The sequence below is a fragment of the Haliaeetus albicilla genome, chromosome 3 (genome assembly GCF_947461875.1).
Source record: "Haliaeetus albicilla chromosome 3, bHalAlb1.1, whole genome shotgun sequence".
Classification (NCBI taxonomy): Eukaryota; Metazoa; Chordata; class Aves; order Accipitriformes; family Accipitridae; genus Haliaeetus; species Haliaeetus albicilla.
In genome coordinates, this window is record NC_091485.1 from 23,032,376 (window position 1) to 23,053,996 (window position 21,621).

Consider the following 21,621-nt stretch of genomic DNA (forward strand, 5'->3'; position numbering starts at 1 on the left):
CTAATTCTCCATATGTGTGCAAATAAATAGTTTAGTTTGCAGAAAGCAAGATTTATAGTATATTAGGAATTTTTTTCCAGCTTTGTGGATAGCCAAGCAGTTGAAACAGTTACCCTAGGAGGATGAAAGAAGCCATCAGCAGGAAAGGTTTAAAAGCAGGTCTGTCAGACATGGTCTAGGCATACATGATCTTGCATTAGAGCAAAAGTACAGAAGACATCTGAATTTCAGACCTATTTCACTTTTCACTCTGTATTAAAAAAAAAGTTAAATGTGACAAATTATTTTACATAGAATAGTTTTAAGGAAAAAAAAAACCCAGTAAAATAAAATCTAGCTACTTTGGAAGGAGAACTTCTTGAAGATTAAAAATTTGTTTTCTGTGTCCAGGTGAGATAAAAACATTAAGTATGTCTGTCTAGATTCTTAAATAAAAATTGTATATCTTTTTACTGCTCTTAAAAAATTTCCCTTTTTGCATATTAATGATTTGCACTTATAACTGCTGGAGTTTATAATCAAGTGTTTCTTTTCCAGCTAGAAGACACTCAGGCATTCCACAAAAAGTTGAATCAAGATAAACTTTTACATGCTCCTGAGTTTATTATCGAGCCTCGTTCCCACACTGTCTGGGAAAAGCAAAATGTCAAATTTCATTGTTCTGTGGCTGGCTGGCCAGCACCCCGTGTTACATGGTAAGTTTGTACCTCTAGCACTGAAGGTCACCACATAATCAACAGCTGAAGTCATCTCAGTGAATGTGGTATTTTTTCTGGAAAGACACAAGTTCAATTAAAAAAATCAGGTACAGAGACCTGTCAAACACCTTTCAAGTCACCTTGTACAAAACGAAAGCAAAATATTAAAAGACAAAATAATACTTTGTGTAACAACAATAGGAGTACATAGGGGTTTTTTTTTTCATAGAGACATCCAATACATTCTTTCTGTCTGCTGATGAAGGAAAGATAGCAGTTTCATTTACCATCAGTACTATCCTTAAAATAATATTTTCCAAATACTTCTGTTTAGTCTACAAATGCCATTCATGTCCCTGAAGCATTAAAGCATGCTTTGGTTAAGAACTAGCTGCTTAGCTGCTAAGCAGTTATAGTACTGAATCTCCATGAAACTGAAATTTCATGGTGCAGGGTGTTCACAGCAGACACGTCATAATTATTTGAAGTCAAAGACTGCAGACAGATCCAGGACCATCCAAATCTTCTGAAAGCTTTGGAGTCTATTGGAAACTTTCTATTCACTTGAATCGTCTTTGGACTAAATCTTTACTGTAAGAACTCCAAAATATACTCTTAGTCATAGCTGAAGGTCTAATTTGACTCTTGCATTAAAGTTTACTCTGACTGGAATTTAATTTAGCTTAATTAACAGTGACTTGGGAAGTTATACTGTCTCACCATCTATAGAGCTGATCTTTCTTATCTGTTTCATGCTACACAGATATCATAAAATTGTTAAGGTGATAGGTAATAACTTTTTTCAAACATAAAATGAGATTTGATGCTCATTATTTAATTTAAAAGATTATTCTAGAATGTGTATATAAAATGTATGTATGTGTTTATAAAATGAACAAAGAATAAGCCTGTGTTCATCTCTAAGGACTAATTAGGAGTAAGTCCTATGGAGATTCTATTTGTGGAGACAACAGAAAACATCTGCTATATAATGATGTTAAGTAATACTCACATTTTGCAATTTACTACTTGAATTGCTTAATGGACACTGTGTTTATTTAGGTCTTAAAAACCTTAACCTTGGGGCTTGATAAAACGTGCAACTAAGAGGTACATTAATAGGCTAGAGCTGATGCCCATGAAGTCATTTGATCTCTCTCTGTAGACTATGACAACCAATAGCCAGGCTCTGCATGGACACATTTTTTCTGCCATGTAAGGGTTGCGAGTGCCCTGTTCTGAAATTCCTCCTAGAGAGGATTCCAGACAAACCCTTCAGGTCTGGTCTCAGCTGGACACCAGCAATGATCAGCTTTGCTCATGGCTGTAATCCATCTCTGTAACCTGAATCCTAACCAAGAACGCAAAAGCTGAGCCATTTTCACCTTATCCTAGAAACCTGACATGGTTAAACCAAGCCTTCACCTGTCTGCCTTTGCTCTCACCGTAAACCAGCCTGTCATCTAAGCGCTAAATGTGGATGGTGGAAATTAATACAGCATTTTACCGTACATCTGAATTCCAAAGGGATTGCAGTTCGCCACAGGCTACTAATGGAAAAAAAGTGTTCACAGCCATTTCAGCAAGTGTCTTTGCTCTGAGATACAGAACAGTGCTGACCTGGATCTGTCAGCTTTCATTCAGCATTTCTAACAAAATGTCAGTCATGTATTCCAAATAGTCATGCTTTGTATAAGCAATGAAGACTTTTTCATGCTGTGCCTGAAAAGTTGTAAAGCTTCATGAACTTTCTCTAAAGAAAACCTTACTGTCTGATGCAGCTGTTCTGACTTCCTTGGAAAAAACATATGGAAAAGCCAGGACATTTGAAACCAGTAGCAGAAAGCATAAACTATCAGGGCGTAATGACAGTGGGAGGTTGCAGTCCAACATTAGCTAATGACTTGGCTGTTCTGGAATTTGTGTTTCCAAAAATAACAAGTGGTTCTTCTAACACGAGCCCTATTCTTTCCATTGATGAATATATATAAGCGAAAATTAAATCAATTATTTTTTACTAACCTGATAATGAAGACAAAAGAAGTGAAAGTCATCTCGCTGCTAGCATGACTCAGTTAAAGCTTGTTTCTGCACAGCACCACATGCTACCAAACACCTTCGCTGCCAACAGGATCCAAGGGTTGCCCTGTCTTACTGGACCCATGTATTATTCTTTGCTGTAAGTCAGGATAATGCAGTAGGAGACCTGTAATGAGGTCAAGCACCTCTGCAACTGTTTGAAGTCCAGAATAGAGAGTATTGCTCTGCATTGAGTCCCTTTTCATAGACATCTTGCTGACAGGAAGATCAGGATGAAAAGCATTAGGGTTTATGATCTCCACTCACTTTGGCACTTGGAAAAATCCCAGTGTGTTACTGTGCCCAAATATTTGTAGCCAGGGAAATACTCTTTATTCCACAACACTTTTTCAGATTTATTGTGGATAGAGCTTCATCTTGAGACATATTAAACTAATACTAGTCTTGGTAAAAAATAAAATAAAATAAAATAAAATAAAATTGCTCATTACTGACTTGTTTGGTGAAGTGGGCAAGCCACTGATACTAGACCAGTTTCCTGACTGAAAAACATGAGAGATTTAAAATTTAAAATCTGAAATGAAGAAACAAAGCTCTTTGGCTGGATATCTGTTATGACTTATGAAGACAAAGGTTTATTTAAGCTACATCAGAGTAAGAGATGAAGATACTTTTATCTATTATAATTTATATTTCCACTTCTCTCTGTGAGTCTCAAGCTGTTTATATAAATTCTGAAATTAGCAGTGCCAGCTCACTACTGATCAGTACTGGTTCATTCCTTCAAATTACTAACTGGGAATTTTGAACAGTAAACTTTTCCTACCTGAAGATATACCTGTACCAGAAAACACTCATACTGTACCTGTAAAGGCAGATAAGTTTTTGGTAGCACAGCTTTTGCCAGATCCCTTGCACTTTACCAGCAAGACAATTTTTCTTTACCAGTCTAACCCTGTTGGGGCTTCTGTCAACTTAGCTATGCAAGTTAAAAAAAGTTAACTTTCTACCTGAAATTTTTGTGAATATGCAGGTTTTAAAAGTAGATCAAATATGCAAACCAAACAAAATGTGTATGATACCTAGTAGGTAAGGACACTACAGAATTTTCATTGTTTGCAATTCACAAAACTCTGAGATGTTGCTCATGTGACTCCTCCATTCCTTTACAAGTAGTAACATGAAGTTCATGGTTATATAAACTGGTTCTCATCCCATTCAAGACTATTTGGTCCTTTTAATTAGAAAATAAAATTCAGCTGGGGTGGGTCAAAGAGAAAGAGAGAGAGGTTAAGCTTCCAAAAATATGTAATGTCTTCCCAGGAATTTACTACGGTTTATCTAGGAGAAACATGCAGAAATGGATGTTCTATTTCAAACATCAAGCATATATACTTGACCTTTTAAAGTATATAATTATACACTTCCATTTGTGACATACTGTTTCTTTGTTTTTCCATAGGTACAAAAACAACGTGCCCATCAGTGTACAGACTCACCCTGACAAGTATATCATTGAAAGTCGATATGGGCTGCACTCACTGGAGATTAGCGTGTAAGGGAACACTAGATAATCCAACAAATAGCTTAAGCTGAAATGTTGCTATAGATTGAGACCTGCAAAATGTGAACATATCTCTTGGGGATGTAAGAGATACCAAGTTTGTACAGCTGAGGTGAATGCTGTCTACTAAATGTTGAAGCAATTCTGGTTTTCCTCAGTAGAGGATACACAATTTACCTAAGTGAGTAATTTATCTGGATTATTATTCTATTTGCGGCTGAGTCAGAAACATGTGGGACATTTGTGATTACTTTTTCCATTTGTCTGCTACATGAGTACAGTTAAATATGAGAAAAATCTAGTTCAGGGTAAAAATATGTGAGTTAACTGTTTTTCAAATACAGCAAAGTTCCTGATTCTTACTGAAATGAGGAACAGAACTGAGATGTCCTCAGTTATACACAAGAAAGATCTTTAACAGTACTCATCCTCCAAATGGGAAATTTTTGCAGTCACTTAGCATTAAAAAACATTGAAAACATGAGACCTAATCACCTAATTTGACAATCAGCAATGATCTAGATTTGACAGTTTAGATACTGGTAGTGTTCTTTGAAAATATTTTATGATACCTACCACTTCTACAGCTTCCATGCTAGGCATCTCTCCATAGGAGACAGTAAACTAGAGATAACTTAAATGTTATCAGACAGTTTTTTCCTGCTTCTGCTGTATTCTCAATTTCAAATCTGTAAGTGATATTTGAAAAGAGACATTTATTTCAAACACTGGATTTTTAACATTGAGAAAAACTTAATGGCTACAATCAGTTCAGTGTGTCTGTCTCCCAAGCTTTTAATTCTTTATAGGTTTTACCCAGATTTCTGAGGTTTCTTTAATCTAAAACATAGGAGAGGCTATGCCAAGGAGTAAATGGGTGCCCTTGTCTAATCATTTCTATCATTTTAGATGTGATTTTGATGACACTGCTCAGTATCGGGCCTCTGCTATGAATGTTAAAGGAGAAATTTCGGCTTATGCTTCCCTTGTGGTAAAGAGTAGGTTTGCGAAATATTTCCTTTTTTTTTTTTTTGTTAAGATGCACATTACCAATTTTGTTTTTGTGGCTCAGAGAGCCTTTACTTCTTGGTGATAGTGACTGGAGTTCTTTTTCTGTCTAGGGTACAAAGGAGAAATTGATGCAAGCCTTTTGCATGCTGGAGCTGTTTCCATGCCTCTGGGCTGTAAGTTGCAATACATGTTTGTCTGACACATCATCCATTTACAGTTGTGACATCATGACAAATGACTAAGCAGAATATTTTGTAACATTTTTTAAAAAGGAAGCACGTCTGATTTACAAAGGTACTGAGCTGTACAATTTCACCTATAGGTGAAAATGGCATTGCCTTCTACGTCTATGGCTATTTGCTTATGTAAGAAACACCCTTTTAATATTGCACTTTGCTGTGGAATAAAATCTGTCAGAGAGAGACACTTCATCATCATATGTAAAAAATGGCCTGGAAAAAAAGCTAGGGGGTGCATGTGCATAAGAAGAGTAGTTGACTTTTGACTTAATCGTTCTTGCCTGCTGCTATGCAATTCCATTCATTGCAAAAATGTGTAGAAAAGATCAAATAGCCAGAACCCAGTTTGAATATTTTGGATATATTAAGGTAAAAATTGTAATTTGTTTTACCTGAGAACGTCACATTTTGAAGTGATTTATGGTATTGCATAGATACTACCATGATGTTAAGACAATCCCCCCATGTATGCTGTGTGGGTGAAGTGCCCTAGGGGCCCTGTGTGTGGAAGGCTCAACAGATGAGACTTGGGGACATCTTTTTTATAGTAGCAGCACAAATAGAATCAGAGATATGCTGCAAAAGCATACTAGCTGGCATTTATATGCCTAAGCTCTGAAGTAATAGAAACAAGATTATGTACCACATTACAAAATGCAAGGCTGCACATTTCCAATATAGTTTGGGATTTATCTCTTGGTTATAGGAAAGGAAGACGATGATCTGCATATATTCATTGATCACAGGAAGACTGTGAGCTACCAGTGTAGGGCAGTTGTGGAAAAGGAAAATGTGACTCTATGTTTTATCAGCTGAGCTGGTTTCAAAAGAAACATGGAAGTCCCTGTGCCATGTATGTCCAGTACAGGTGTAAGGCACTTAGGATATTCTGTCTGGAATACTGCACAACCTGGGTCACACAGCATCAGAAAAGATAAATTCAGGAGCAAGTACAGAAACAGGCTACCTGAATGCCTGGGGGAATGGAGAGCTCATTTTATATTAAGAGCCTCCCCAAAAGGCTTATTTAGCTTATAAATATGAAGGCTGAGTGGACACATGACTGCCCTGAGGTGAAGTAAGGAGTTAAAACAGGGAAAGAGAAGAACCATATAAGCTAAAGATCAGCTTGACCTGAACAAATCACTAATTATAAATAGAAGTCTTTTTAAGTTGTAAAACAAACCTTATGATAAAAGGATTAAACGCTGGATCTGAAATTTGGAAATTCTGGAATGAAATTCTGCAGGAGCCTCTCCCTGATAAAATGAACTAGCTGTAAGAACTAGAGTTGCATGAATAAAGAAATAGTTGCTTCTCTGTGATAGTAAGGGCTTGGATTATTTAACACAGCAATTACCTCTGAAGATGATGTCTGAATACATGTTGTTCCTATTTATACCTTTAACTTTGTCTGAGATTGTATTCATAATCACTGGGTACTTTTGCTTCCTACTCCTGTTTCAAAAGGAAAGAAAAAGTAAACAGCCAGGTTTTTTTTCCCTTATACAGTTGGCATTACTCCTCATGGATATGCTTCCAGGTTTGAAATCAGCTTTGTTGACAAGTTTGATGTAGCCTTTGGGAGAGAAGGAGAGACAATGAGTCTGGGCTGCACAGTTGTCATCAGTCCTGATATCAAGCGCTTCAAACCAGACATCGAATGGTACAGGAATGGTGAGAAAGTTTGACAAGAAAAAAAATAAACTTCTTTCATGTAAATCTTTATTTATTTCAGCATACGTGAACATTATGATTTGGTCATCACTTTCTCAGATTTCTAAAAAGTAGTATTTTCTCTTTTTCAGTTAAAAGTTTTTAAAAATTTAGCATTTCAACGTGGAACCACAGTTAGAAAACTGACAAAGCACTGTGAAAATGTCTTCTAGGGATTTTTTCTTTCTTAAAAAAAAATTAAATTAGAAGCATTTTGATCAGCTTCAACATCCATGTGGCCCATCTACATAGCCTACATAGCTTTTACTATTTATTTATATGCCAAGACATTTCTTAAGTAGTTGCACAAATGTGTTGTGCAACAGCGATAAAAAAGCTGTTGCTGTCAGAATTTACACTTTGAAAATGAAGACAAAATTGGCATAAGAGCAAAATTAGCTGTAATTTATGGTTGTGTTCAAAGACAAAAAAATGCATAATAAGAATGGTCTCTTGTGTATTTCCAATCTATTCCAATATATTCTCCATATTCAGAATCTATCCCTCAGTAGTTCCAGCTAGTTCTCATCATGAAATTCTTTAATTTCTAGGTGTTCTTATTACACCGTCCAAATGGGTCCAGATGCACTGGAGTGGGGAGCGAGCTTCATTAACACTGACTCATGCAAACAAGGAAGATGAAGGTCTTTACACTCTACGAGTGGTGATGGGAGACTATTATGAAGAGTACAGTAATTATGTCTTTGTTCGAGGTAGGATACTGTCTTGTGAACAAAAGTCATTACAGAAATGAGGCAAACATGCTGGCAAAATCAGTCTCAGATATTTGAAGTGCTTTTTTCCCCAATAAAAAGAGAATAATTATTTTCTACTAACAGATTCTAGCAATATAGCTTCCAGTTGTTATCTCTGGAAAAACTGAATGCATATCTCATGCTTTGGTGTCATGTGCTAGAAGACTTCTAAATCCCATTGGCATTCTGAGGAGGAAATTTAGGGTATTGTGTAACTTCACTACTCTTTCTCAATTTCAGCCTGTGAAGAGTACTGAACATAAGTCATAAAGAGGAAAAAATCTATGTAATAACTTAAAAATGTATTTTTGTAAACATCTCACTGCTAGCTAAGCTGCACTGTTTTGATCAAGATTTCACACACCATTTGAGGCATTCTGTCTAACACACAGTGCAGGAAAAAAATACAGTGGAAGGGAAACACACAGATCTGTACCAGGGGAAGAATAACCTCATGCACTAGTACAAGTTGGGGGCTGACTGGCTGGAAAGCCACTTTTCAGAAAAGACCCTGGGCATCCTGGTGGACACCAAGGTGAACATGTGCCCTTGTCGCAAAGAAGGACTGTGGCATCCTGGACTGCATTAGGAAGAACAGTGCCAGCAGCTTGAGGAGGTGATCCTCTCCCTCTCCTCAGCACTGATGAGACTCATCTGGAGTGTTGGATCCAGTTCTGGACTCCCCAGAACAAGAGAGACATGGACTCACTGGAGTGAGTCCAGTGAAGGGCTGTGAAGGTGATTAAGGGCTTGGAGCATCTCTCATATGAGGAAAGGCTGAGAGAGCTGGGGCTGTTCAGCCTGGAGAGGGCTTAGGGAGAGTTTATCCATGTGTATAAACAACTGATGGAGGGGAGGGAGTAAAGAAGACAGAGCCAGGCTCTTTTCAGTGGTGCCCAGTGCCAAGACAAGAGGCAATGGACACAAATTAAAATACAGGAAAGCTCATTTAAACATAAGAAAACACTTTTTTTTTACTGCAAGGGTGGTTGAACACTGGAACAGGTTACCCAGACAGACAGTGGAGTCTCTATCCTTGGAGATATCCAAAACCTGATTTGACATGGTCCTGGGCAACCAGCTCTAGCTGACCCTACTTTGAGCCAGGGGTTGGACTAGGGAATCTCTGGGGTTGTCTCCCAATCTCAACCATTCTGTGATTTGCTAAAGTAAAGCAGCAAAATGTAGATTTAAAATGTAATTTCTCTGGGTGTTGTTTGCTTGTACCATGAAAAACTTCCTTGAATTTCTATTAGAGAAATACTTCTTTAAAAGTAGCCATGGCTATCAGGTTGCATACTGATTCTGTATCCGTCCCATCTGCTAAAAGCAGTTGAAGTGTGTAATGCTAATTCAAAAGGCTCTGGAAATTCTTGGCTCTGAGATCATGCCCAGAATGGCACTGTGTTGGCAAGTCCAGCAGAGTTATGTGAGATAACAGCCTGCTCAGAAAACATGACTGAAACAGATGTTTTCGTCACCTGAAGAAAGGTCTACTGAAATGAGCATCTGTGACAAGAAGAAGGACTTGTCTTTCTTGCTTTGTTTTAAGTTGTGCTGCCATATAAATAAATGATCACCCTCGTTCCTGTTACATCTTCTAGCAACACAGGTATGACCTGACTGCGAACCCACTACCCCTTTCACCAGAGTACCTTTACTAGCCAATCAGTGTGTTTGCCAAATTCTAATTAGATTAATTATATTCTACATTCCTACTTAAATGGTCCCTGCAGTCTCAGCTGCCTAGTATATTCCTCACTGCTCCTCCTAAATTGTAGACAAATTTGCTACAAATGGTATGATATTTAAGCACAAGCAGTTGTCTTTCTGTGTCATGCATCGAAATCCCTGTGTATCAATGGAAGTGAGCAATGCACTAATCAGGCTCATAATGTGATGTCTTTAGATGGGCTTAGAGAGCGTGTGTGACTCTTTTGCCATGGCTACAGGTCAGCATTTGTCAGCCAGCCATCAGGGATGAAATCCTAGCCTCCCTGAGGCTGATCAGCAATGCTGGTTGCCCCAGCTATTTCCCAGTCTCTCTTGGAAAGAAACCGGGGTGTCTCATGTTCCATCAGGTGGTAAATACAGGCAATTAAAACCTTTTGTATGGAGATCACTGAAGACATATTGTTATTACTCTTAATGTTCTTCTTATTTTGTTATGTTAACTGGATTGCTTAGTCTGTATGTTATCATTTTTAAAAATGCCTTGAGTTAGCTGTAATTAGAACCTGGACTCAGTAACTTTGGTACAGCTTCAAAAGCTCCATGTAATGCTACTCTGCCTATAAAAGAAGACACAGTGTAAAGGCCCTTTTTGTTTTCCCTAAAGACTACTCTTTTACTTAATGGAGTGTGTTAAATACTCTTATAAGGCATTTTTTTCTGAAAGCCAAAAGTGCAAAAAATAGGGATTGCTGTATTTCGTAATACAAAATCCTGTAATGCCTTGAAGCATTGAACCTTTTTAAGAAGTCTGGGGTTTAGATGGAATGTATGAATAATCTTTCTTGTCTAAGGTCTTCTTTTGAAGTAGCTCACAACAGGGCTTGAAAAATGCTACATGCAATTGTACAAGTTGATGTTATTCTGCAGAGAAACAACCTCTCTTCTTTGAAAGTCTTTCATACAATCTTCATGCAAAGGTTATTTTTCTCTATATGAAAATTACCCCATCTCACAGATCAGACTCTGACTGTGTAAACAGTAAAATTCCCCAGTGCTTAGCACTGTGATCTGTTTTTCAAAGCTTTAGATAAGATATGTCCAGAAGCTGATGCTGGAGTCAAGGCCCTTTGACACCAGCAGTCCTAGATTTGTGATAAACACTTGAAAGGAACAATATGCTCATCCTTATGAAGGTTATATTCCACAATGATAATGTATGTATAATATAATTAAACTTCAAAAGGTTTTGATACCTTTGCAGTTCATAACTAACCAAAACCAAACATTGAAGGAGTATGTGTGGAGGTAAGATATTTAATTCAGTGTTCTATATCCAATGGATGAATACTTTTGATTGAGCTATTGCCTAGCTGCAAGCCAAGATATCAGCCTCTTCTCCTAAGTAGAATAGCAGGTAAATACATAGTCTGCCAAGTTTTTAGTTCAGCTATGTCTCTGACAACTACCTAACCAGAATGCATGTTACTAATTTTATTTAAAATGCCTAGGTGAATTACATTTACAGTATGCTATAACATATTAAGCATTTATAAATGTGGCAAAGAGAAAACCCAAAACCTAGAAAAATACTGGCAATATGAAAACAAATACTTTTTGAAGCCAGTAATGGATCTACTTTTTTTTTTGGTTCAGTAGGAACAGTGTTTGGTCCTTAATGATTAATAATTGTGAAAGAACTGTGGTTTGCATTTGGAAATGTACATCTCCGTCCTCATAGATGCTGATGCTGAAATCCCTGGAGCCCCTGGTGCACCACTGGATGTGCAGTGCTTAGATGCCAACAAAGATTATGTCATTGTCTCCTGGAAGCAGCCCGCTGTTGATGGAGGAAACCCCATCCTCGGATATTTCATTGACAGGTCAGTGAGCACGCCAGACTGGAGAATTCATATTGCTGATCATTCTAACTCAAAAACCTAAAAGCACATTGAAAAGCATGAGATAAAATGGTCATTTGTTATTTTCATTCTTGTTGCTGGCCAGAAGAAAATAACTTTTTTTGGTTTAGATTGGCTGGGACTAATCTAACTTTCATGGAAATAATGACTTCTTGCTTCATTTAACTACATAGAAAGGATTCTGCAAGACACTGTATAGCTCAGGCCTCACTGCTCACTGTCAGGCTTGAGAGGCCTTGGGACTTGCAGTTTTTGGTAGCTCACAGGATTGGCTCCTTCATCAGGCTGTGGCTCCTTCTGTATCAGTGCTCTCCTGCCTGTTTCCAAATAGTTACTATGTACCAGAAAGCAAAATATTATCTCAAAGGGACTTTTATGCGCTGTTGTTTTTCCAAGCTCTTAAAATCACAGGCTTCATGCAGATCACACTTACGTGTTTTTCTCTGCAACAATAAGAATTGGAAATAATTTTTTTAAATGTGAAACCTGAACCTGAATGTGTCACACGGTGGCAAGATTCCAAAAGCTTGGGATTTAAGAAATTCAGTCAGTATTTCAAGACTTTCAATGACCTTCAGAGCTGGTAATATTTGTTTGAATATCAGTAACAGAATACATCATTAGTAATATGGAGTTCCTGTGGGCTTATTCAGATGCGTATTAAAACCCCCCAAACATATATATATATATATATTTATAAAAAATAAATATGCCACTATATTATGCCATTGTATATACATAAATTACATATGTCTAAAAAGAGGGCATTGTTTTGTGAAACAAATCAAACATCAGTACATTCAATTCAAATATAATTTTACTGGTTTTGACATCTTACGAGTGTCAGTTGCTGCTGTAACTATGCTGTGCTAGGTCTAAGATACAGATCTTTAACATTCATTGAAAAATCCTAAACAAAAGACAGGACTAGATTCTGAAAATAATATCTCATTTTAAAACTAGGCTATTGAGGGATGTTAGTCCTGAGAGTAACTGTAAGACAATGGCATTTTGCTTTTTCTCTTGTGTTTACCTCCTTTATTCTACATTTGCTCCTAAATTCAAAGCTGTGTTACTGCTCTCCAGTATTCAATCCCACCAATGGTATTTAGGCACCAAAATCTTAAGCCAAGGTAGCCCCTAACTGCCTTGTAGAATGAGGGGGTCACCTAAGGCAGCAGGACCAGTCTGTGCTAATGCTAGAGGCAAAGCTCAGGCACCTTTTGCCCCAAGCAGAAACCAGAACCACAAAAACACCTTGAGCAAGATGATGACAATTCCCAGAAAAGAGATGCTCGCATGTGCCAAGGAAGCTGGGTAGGCACTGTAACATTTGCTTTGGCAGATATCTCATCAGCAATAAAGAGCCTTTCCTGAGCTGCTAGTTCATGTTGCTGGTGACCATGTTGCTGGATACTGGGAAGCCATCCCCACAGGCTCCTCCTGGCTCCCTGAGCCAAAGTCGCTGCGGTGCCTCCCTGCTGCTGGTTATCTCTTCCTTCTGCCAAAAACCAGCCTCCTGCCAGGTGTGAGGCTTCACAGTAGTGGGACCAGCACCACCCAACCAGGTCTTGTCATTGCAATGGCTGCAGCCACTGCACCACAGGCTCCCTTGGCAGCCCCAGTGGTGTTTGGAGAGGGGTCCAGCTGAGTGCCTGACTTTAACCCTGTTCACAGCCATCTGTGTGCTGGGCTGGTCACAGAACTCACAGCAGAGGTCTCCACACCCCATGAAGCCCATGATTTTGCAGGATGTATGGTGGAGCACTGTGCATGAAAGACGAACTAGTCGACTTCTGGCAACTGCAAAAGATGCGTGTATTTCATGTCCCTTCAAGTATGCTAAAGCTGACACTCCCTAAGCATACTTGGGAGGGTTTGAACCATGAAGCGAGTTCTGCTCATGTGCCTTCCTCAGTTCAGGAGAGAAGGGGTGCAGCTGTGAGGGATTTAGTGCATGCCCAGATGGTACTAAGCCCTGGACCCTTGATGCAGCTGCTTTGATGTCGCTGGTATATAACGCTGCTGAGGAAACTGTTATGGACCAGCCGACGAAGACAAACAGATGGTGAAGCTGTAAAGGGGAGGTGTATGCCCCGAGTTTACATTTCTCCCTTCCCAGCACTGCTCTTGCTGTTTGTATTTTTCAGGTGTGAGGTTGGCACCACCCACTGGACCCAGTGCAATGAGACTCCCGTGAAGTTTGCTCGTTTTCCCGTCACTGGTCTGATTGAAGGCCGTTCCTACATTTTCCGAGTCCGAGCTGTGAACAAAGCTGGCATCAGCCTACCGTCCCGAGTGTCAGAGCCCGTGGCTGCTCTGGATCCTGCTGACAGAGCCAGGCTTAGAAGTAAAATATGCTTTTTGCAGGTTGCTTGAGAGGTTTAAGAAGTCACAACTCATTAAAAAAAAAGTATGACTATGTACTCATAAGCCTTCGAAATCCCACTAGAGGGAGCAATGCAAAACCAAAATACTCTTTGGAGACAGCTTTGCCAAGAGAAATCATCTCAGTGCTCTTTGCACTAAGTGCTCTGTCTGCTGAAAGGGGTTTGCTGGCTGCGGTGTTACGCTCTGAAATTGCAGAAAGGGGGAAAAGGCACAGGAGAGCTAACTGCCTAAAGAGACCCACTTTTGTTCAGCCAACAAAATAGCTGAACAGCTCCTGTGAATAGTCTCTCTCTGAGCCACAGACAAGGGTGGCTGATTCTGTGCTCATGTGACAATCAAAGTCGTGTAATAACATCAGCACAATATCAGGGTAGCCCAACAGACCCCAAGCTCTCTTCTTTAAAGTTAACATTTTACAAGTCAGGATATTTTTCCTGTGGCCTGGCACTATCCCAGACATTTTGCTTCCAAATCCACCTCTCTAACCATATGCCAAAATCATATGCCTAAAATACAATTATTTCTACTTGTTTCTGAAGTTTTACTCTTTAAAATGGTCAAATGTGAAGGGCTATTGTATGCAAAGCTACAGGGCTCCCATGGTCCCAGCTTGTATGTCTTACCGTATATAGTGCTGCAAGCTACAGACTACAGTCAGATGATCAAGGTTCCCATTCAAAATAAAAACAAAAAGCCTAAGGATGTTTGGCACTGTCAGGAAACTTTGTGCTCAGACAGACACATGAAACCTGAAGTCTAGGGGAGGCCTCTTCTCAATGGGAAGCATGGAAGCTATCTCAGAAGATGAAGTCTAGTCTTGGTGGCCTATTGCCATTATATTTCCTCCTCTCATCCCTCTTGATCTGCTTTTCTTCCCACCTGTTCCCTCTCTGCTTGCATCTCCAAAACAGATCAGCCAACATAAGGTGAAGCACATGGAGGTGGAGAACAGCATTTGCAAAAATTATCTCTGAAAGTGCATTGACCTGGTTGATAGCTGAATGCGTAACTGCAATAATATGATAATGTAGAGGCACTGAGAGAGCCACCCAAATCACAGCAAGTGGATATGTTGAGTCAGGCTGAGCCATTTCTGTTTGTGACTGTGACCCATGATTTGAAAGCTGGTAATGTGAGGAAAAGTGGTTAAAAAGAGACAAAAAGCAGCCTGCAGGAATTTGTCTATTCCTTTAATAAGTGAGCCATTAAACCAAATGAATAGAGTATGGAAAATAAAGAAGTTAATTCTTTGAAAACGATGAGCTGAGTGAGCCAAATACCTCTGCTTGTCACCTAGGTGACTTCAGTGATATTTCTGGAAGAAATAGATGTTTCAGTGGATTAAATATTCTAGCTATATTGATTGCTGAGCTGCTTTCAATATTCAAGCTGGTAAGCCTGCAACTAGCTTGGGTAACTAGCTTCCTACATGAGCAACAGTCACAGCAGTAACCAAAAATGTAGCTCACGTGAATCTTGCAAATATTAGTTTTGAACCACAAAAGAGCAGGTTTTCTTGTTATTTCAAAAATTCCTGAAGACTCCCATTTCCATGATACCTCTGACATTTGTTTCAGGTCACCCTTCTGCTCCCTGGACTGGACAGATTATTGTCACTGAGGAAGAACCTGCAGGTAAACACAGCCCTTTTGCCTACAAAAGTCTAATGTGAAGCTGGCTGAGTAATTAGGAAAACTCCCAGTTTGTTCAGTGGACTTTGGCACCCACCCAAAGTTTGTTGTTCTGAGAGTCACTCGACCTTGAATAACTCACAACTTGGTTGTCGAGGTGAGGCTTCATTATTCAGGACCTAACAAATAAACATGCTCAGAGTTAAAAGAAGGATGTTTAAAACCAATGTTTAGAAGACTTTTAACTCTACTTTTTAAAAACATATCAGGTGCCAAGGTATATTAATACTCTTTCTATATGTTAATTATGGCACTAATTCTGATACAAATGTGAAGGAATTAAATCCAATTCCCTTTTCTATTCTTCTCTGTTCTTCAGAGGGTGTTGTTCCTGGTCCACCTACAGACCTCCAGGTTATTGAAGCCACCAAGAACTATGTTGTGCTTAGCTGGAAACCTCCTGGACAGCGGGGTCATGAGGGTATCATGTACTTTGTGGAAAAGGTAAAATTGGACAAAATCAGAATCATGTTGTGGCAGTCTTTTACATTTGTTTTGCTGTCTCTTCTGGACTTCTAGTTAACTTCCATTTCCACCTGAGACTTTCAAACTAGGGCCAGCACTAGAACTTCATCAAGATAACTGTAACTGTAGATTAAGAGAAACTAGGAAGAAAAGACAGATGAGAAATAGGAAAGTAGATGCAGAATGTGTCACACAATGCAATATCCTCTTATGAATTGTGTCGTTGACCTACCCTGGAGTAGACAGGCTGGCAAACTCCCTCTATAATGAGAAAGCACAGAGAAAAGTCACGTGTTTTTATATATCATATGTGATATATATATATAATATATATATTTAATATATACATATATATATAAAATAAAATTTGTATAAATGAAGCTTGTCTGGTGGGACAGATTGTTTACATTTTGGGTGGAGGTATTCTGCAAGAGTTTCTTTGCATCAGCGCTTTCTCCTCCAGCTGCTTTTTCATCCTCTACATTAACCTTCCATTAGCTTCACCAACTCAACAAAATGACAAAATTTCTTTTCTAGAACAAAATCAGTTTTAATTTCAGTGTTCTGCTTTTCTGAGATGTTTTTGCATGGCTGCTAGCCTACAAAATTCTTCATGCCATCACCCTTTTACTTGTATCTCACGGCTCACAAACTTCTTTATCAATGTTTTTCCCTATCAGTCTAGAGGTGTCATCAAGGGAGACATGAATATCTTCCCATTTTGTATTTTTTATTGCTCTTACAAAATCTGATCTAAATAAATGAGTTTCACTTAGCAACAGGCTTAGAAAGGATGAATATATGAATTTTGAGTTTCCATATGATAAAGCTTTTTAATAACCTATTGCATGCTGAGTACTGAGCACTAATGTCACATAGTCAGATAACGTTCTCCTGAGAATTTTAAATCCCTCAGAAACCAGAACCATTATTTGAAATTATCCATAATGTAAATCATAGGCAAAAATTAATCCCTAATATTAATGGTATAAGTGATCATGGTATGTAGAGCTCCTAGCCACAGAAATAAAAACAATTCACAAATTAATTGCACGTTATTTTTTTCTGGAAAATGAAGGTCAGTTCCTGATTAATTCTGGAAGCCACACCAGAAACATTAAGAGTGACACAAGAACATCTAGAAGCAATGTGGTAATGTTAGAGTTTTGTTCTTTGGATGATGTTGAATGTCTGCAGAACTTATTTTAAAAGTGGTCCAGAATTGGATGCAGTTAATAATAACACCACTTCCTTGCAGTGGAGAGGAGATTAGCTTTGATATATTAAAACCAGTAAGCTTTTATGTACGTTTTCTGTAGTAGGTGGACATCTGGCACATTCATAAGCTTTGAAATATGCTCATTCTGTGGAAAGGCCCAAAAAAGGAACATGACTCCCTGTTCTCCATAGCAGACATGCATTTGGTGGTCTGGGTGGAAAGTCTTGTTGCGTTAAACACTTAGCTTTCAGAGACTTCTGTTCCAAACATGGTTTCTGGGTTTGACTGCAGTGTGTTGCTGGCACAGAGGACTGGCAAAGGGTGAATACTGAGATCCCTGTGAAGTCTCCTCGCTTTGCAGTTTTTGATTTGGCTGAAGGCAAATCCTACTGCTTCCGAGTTCGCTGTTGCAATTCAGCTGGAATCGGTGAACCTTCAGAAGCAACTGAAGCCACTGTAGTGGATGACAAACTTGGTAAGTGTGTGGTCATATGTACTAAATTACCTCCATGGTATCTTTTCAGTTTATGATGTAATTGTTTTGTCTGAAGACAGATAGCTGCCCAGTAAATAATTCAAGTATGAAAATTAGTCAGTGATTTATTCCCTTTAGCTAAAGTAATTTTGGTTGGTGTTGTTGAACCTTTAATGTATAGTCAAATGACAGATGCAAACCAAAGGAACTAAGCTGCCAATAACGATGCCAAGAACTGTAAAGGCTGCAAACAGTGAAAGAAAATGAAAACTCAAGGAAGTACAAAAATGTTTTGTTTTACTTAGAGTCTTTATTGAAAATAAGCCCAGACATCAGCAGAGTTTAACCTTCCTTGTTTGCCAAATTAAACAAAAGTGAAGAATTTAATACTTACATGAATGCAGAGACTATTTCCACTGGAAGAGAAGCCAGGATGTTCACCACAGTAAAGCATCAGTAGCTACACCTACATTAGCAATTTGTTTCCAAACAGCAATGCAGATTTCAATCCAGTTCCCAGATTGTCTCTGTTTACTTCATATTGGTTGAGTTCTCTGAGCCGTTTGATGCACATTAACTACATTCTTGAAGAAGAGTAAAACAGGTCTTCTTGAAAAACACTTTAGATGCATTTTGCTACTTAACAGGGGTGTTGGTTTCTGATTTATTCTGTGGGCTGCACAAAAATTTCAATGTGCACCTAACACATTTTCCCTTTTTGAAAGCTCCAGTTCACATCTCTGGTGCAGATGTTCAGCACAAGGGAATAAACTAAACCTAATTTAAAGGAAATGCCCTGAATCATAGGCAATGGAGAAGTGAGGAACCTCAACACCAAAGGCTTGAACCCAATGATCCTGTCCTGTTGTGCCAGATTACTTAATTTAAATCAGAAGAGTTTTTTGAGGGTTAAAACTGTATTAGTCATGGTAATATAATCAAGAATAGAATGTCATCCTTATTTTATTTGTATAATTTATTTCTGTTTCTCTCTCGCAGATATTCCGAAAGCCCCTGGCCGTATTATGCCAACTAGGAATACAGATACCTCAGTTGTTGTCACTTGGACAGAGCCCCCAGATGCCAAGGAGCTGGTTGGGTACTACATTGAGTCAAGTGTAGTTGGATCTGGTCATTGGGAACCATGCAACAACAATCCAGTGAAAGGCACAAGGTAATGGATTTTAAAGCATGGAAATTATGGTCACCAGTTATTAATTTACAGGATATATGTGCTTTCCAGCCATTTGTAGTAGTAGAGTTAATTGCTTTGTAGTAGCCAGCAGGCTGGAATTGCTCTTGCAGATGAAGTTCATATGAAGTAACAAAAACATGTTTCAAACTGTTAGTCTTGTCCAAAAGGAATTTATAATCAACCTTATATTAGAAACAATTAGTCAAGGGGGAGGAAACATGGACATTACTAGTGAAGAAAAGAGAAGCAGCTTGCTAGTTCTAGCTATTGTACAGCCTATCAGTTTGATAAAAAACAGTACAGCAAAGAATGACTTGTTACAAATATGGAAAACTAAATTGCATAATGTTTGGAAGCAAAGTCCTTTGGTTTGGAAGACTGCTGTAAACATTTCTGGACTGCATATCTAGAATGTCAGGAGGACGTGGACTGTATCACACTAACAATATTACTTTCTAACTGCTCTTTCACTTGCAGTTACTAAGATGTTAATGAACACTCTTAAATAATAGGGTATAAACTCACATTTCTTACTGACATGAAGCTCAGTGGCTAGTCAGAAAAAATAATCAAGATTTAAAACTTTGCAAGCTAAATCACATTTGGTTTTGTTTGAATAAGGATGTAATCTTCAGAGTCTAATGGATTAATTGCAGAACTTGATCTCAAGTGGATTGATGTCAATCCTGAAGCAGTACCAGCTTGTTATGACTGATTATGCTTATTTGTAATTGCTATCCATGACAACCCTTATTACAATAAGTAAGGCTCTGCTAAATACTCTTGGACCAATTTTGTTGTATAGAAGGGCATTGTAAATGCTTAGTATATCAAAAGTACATAAAACCCCACTTGCTTGAACACAAGCAGAACAATTTAAGTATTTTGTGCCTTTATATTGAAACAGCTGTATGTGCCAATATTATATACTTTCATGTATACTTCTGTGATTTATACTGTGGTTACATCAACTGTTGGTGAAGTTTCATGCTGTTTGCTTATTTTAAAATATGAAACATGATCTTTATTCACCACAGAAATAAAAATATTGTTCCGAGTTACTATATATTATGATGTAAATACATTGCTTATGTTCCTATCACTGCATTTTTAGCCAATGCGATATAATGTACGATGCAGTCAGGCACAGGCTGCCTGTTAACTCTTCGCTTTTCTGGTTGAGTCAATCTCAAAGCATTAGCTGTAGCTCACAGTTTGCATTATGCAGTGTATTTTGATCTTTTGAAATTTGTTGTCTGCACACATTCTGGTGAAAGCAAATGATTTGGAAAAGTCTGGTAGAATGGGTAGGGAAAATTCTGCTCTGAAAATTTTGATTCAAGTTTTATATTTTTCCCCAAAATAAAATTTTGATTGTGAAGTACATTTTGGTTTCCCCATTATATTTGCTTCACACATTGTTGCATGATGTCGGTGTTGGTAGTGCAAGACATGACATTATGAAGTAGAACAAAATAAAAGTAACATGAAATAAAACACACTTAAAATACCTATTGAAAAATAAATATTGTTTTAAATAAAATGTTTAAATTACCAAAATACAATTTTTCCAAAATAAATTATTCCTGTCTTGGGAAATTTTGTGTTTTCAGGGTGGACACCAGAGAAAATTTATGAGGTTTTTTTTATGTGACCATTAGGTAATCCAGTAGAAAAACTATTCTAATAAAAAAGTTTGTCTGACAGATTATTGTGTCATGTACAGAAGCAAGAAAGTGGACACTTTTTTTTTTTTAGCTCTTGTACAATGCCCTGTAATTTTTTTGAACACTGCAATTTTCCATTTATCATTGAAAGTGAATTATGAGAACTTGTGCTACAGGTATCTTTTACTTATGTCATGAAGATATCCTACAAGAAAATATAGACCTTATGTCTCCAGATTTTCACATTGTTTCCATTAAGAAGTATGGATTTTATACACTAGCAGAAGCAAGGTAGACCCTCTGGTAACACAAAAACTTGTGTCGTCTTAGAAGGAAAGTGTGTTGGTAAACGGTATATCTAAAGAGACATGGGTTTAGACATCATCTTCATTGCGTGAATGAGATGCTTAGATACATCCTGCATTCTCTGACCTTCATTTAAATAACTGGAGTCATGGTTTATCCTCAGTTTTCAGAAACCAGAATAAATTTCACGGAAGAAATGCTTTCTTTTCCCCCTTAATATTTTTATTTTCTTCTTAATACTTTCTAAGTATTCCTTCACTGGTTCATTTTAGATTCATTTGCCATGGTCTCATCAATGGTGAGAAGTACATTTTCAGAGTCAGAGCTGTTAATGCAGCGGGACTCACTGAATTTTCACAGGATTCGGAGCCTATAGAAGTGCAAGCAGCCATTGGTAAGCTGTTTCCATTGCTCCTTTCAATGATAAACATGGTGATTTTTTAATTAGAGTAAAGATGTTTTCAGCAACTATTTGTAAATAATTGTTTTGTTTTACAATGCTGTCCACAAATAATAATTTATCCATAGATTCTATGGTCTCACCACCATAGTTCTGCAGTCACTGCACTCTTGTAGACTGTTCACCTTCACCATCC

General features: G+C 38.0%; 1 protein-coding gene across 2 annotated transcripts in view; it reads left to right on the top strand.

Annotated features, from left to right (window-relative positions):
• The window catches only part of MYOM1 (myomesin 1), an 80,116-nt gene that overhangs the window by 19,675 nt on the left and 38,820 nt on the right, over nt 1-21,621 (top strand). For both annotated transcript variants that reach the window (XM_069779095.1, XM_069779096.1), the window contains exons 5-17: nt 538-695; nt 4,201-4,293; nt 5,212-5,300; nt 5,424-5,486; nt 7,065-7,229; nt 7,820-7,981; nt 11,436-11,577; nt 13,767-13,966; nt 15,585-15,641; nt 16,018-16,142; nt 17,674-17,857; nt 18,857-19,031; nt 21,298-21,419. In XM_069779095.1, coding sequence (XP_069635196.1) covers nt 538-695; nt 4,201-4,293; nt 5,212-5,300; nt 5,424-5,486; nt 7,065-7,229; nt 7,820-7,981; nt 11,436-11,577; nt 13,767-13,966; nt 15,585-15,641; nt 16,018-16,142; nt 17,674-17,857; nt 18,857-19,031; nt 21,298-21,419 — 1,735 coding nt within the window. The remainder of the gene's footprint in view (nt 1-537; nt 696-4,200; nt 4,294-5,211; nt 5,301-5,423; nt 5,487-7,064; nt 7,230-7,819; nt 7,982-11,435; nt 11,578-13,766; nt 13,967-15,584; nt 15,642-16,017; nt 16,143-17,673; nt 17,858-18,856; nt 19,032-21,297; nt 21,420-21,621) is intronic.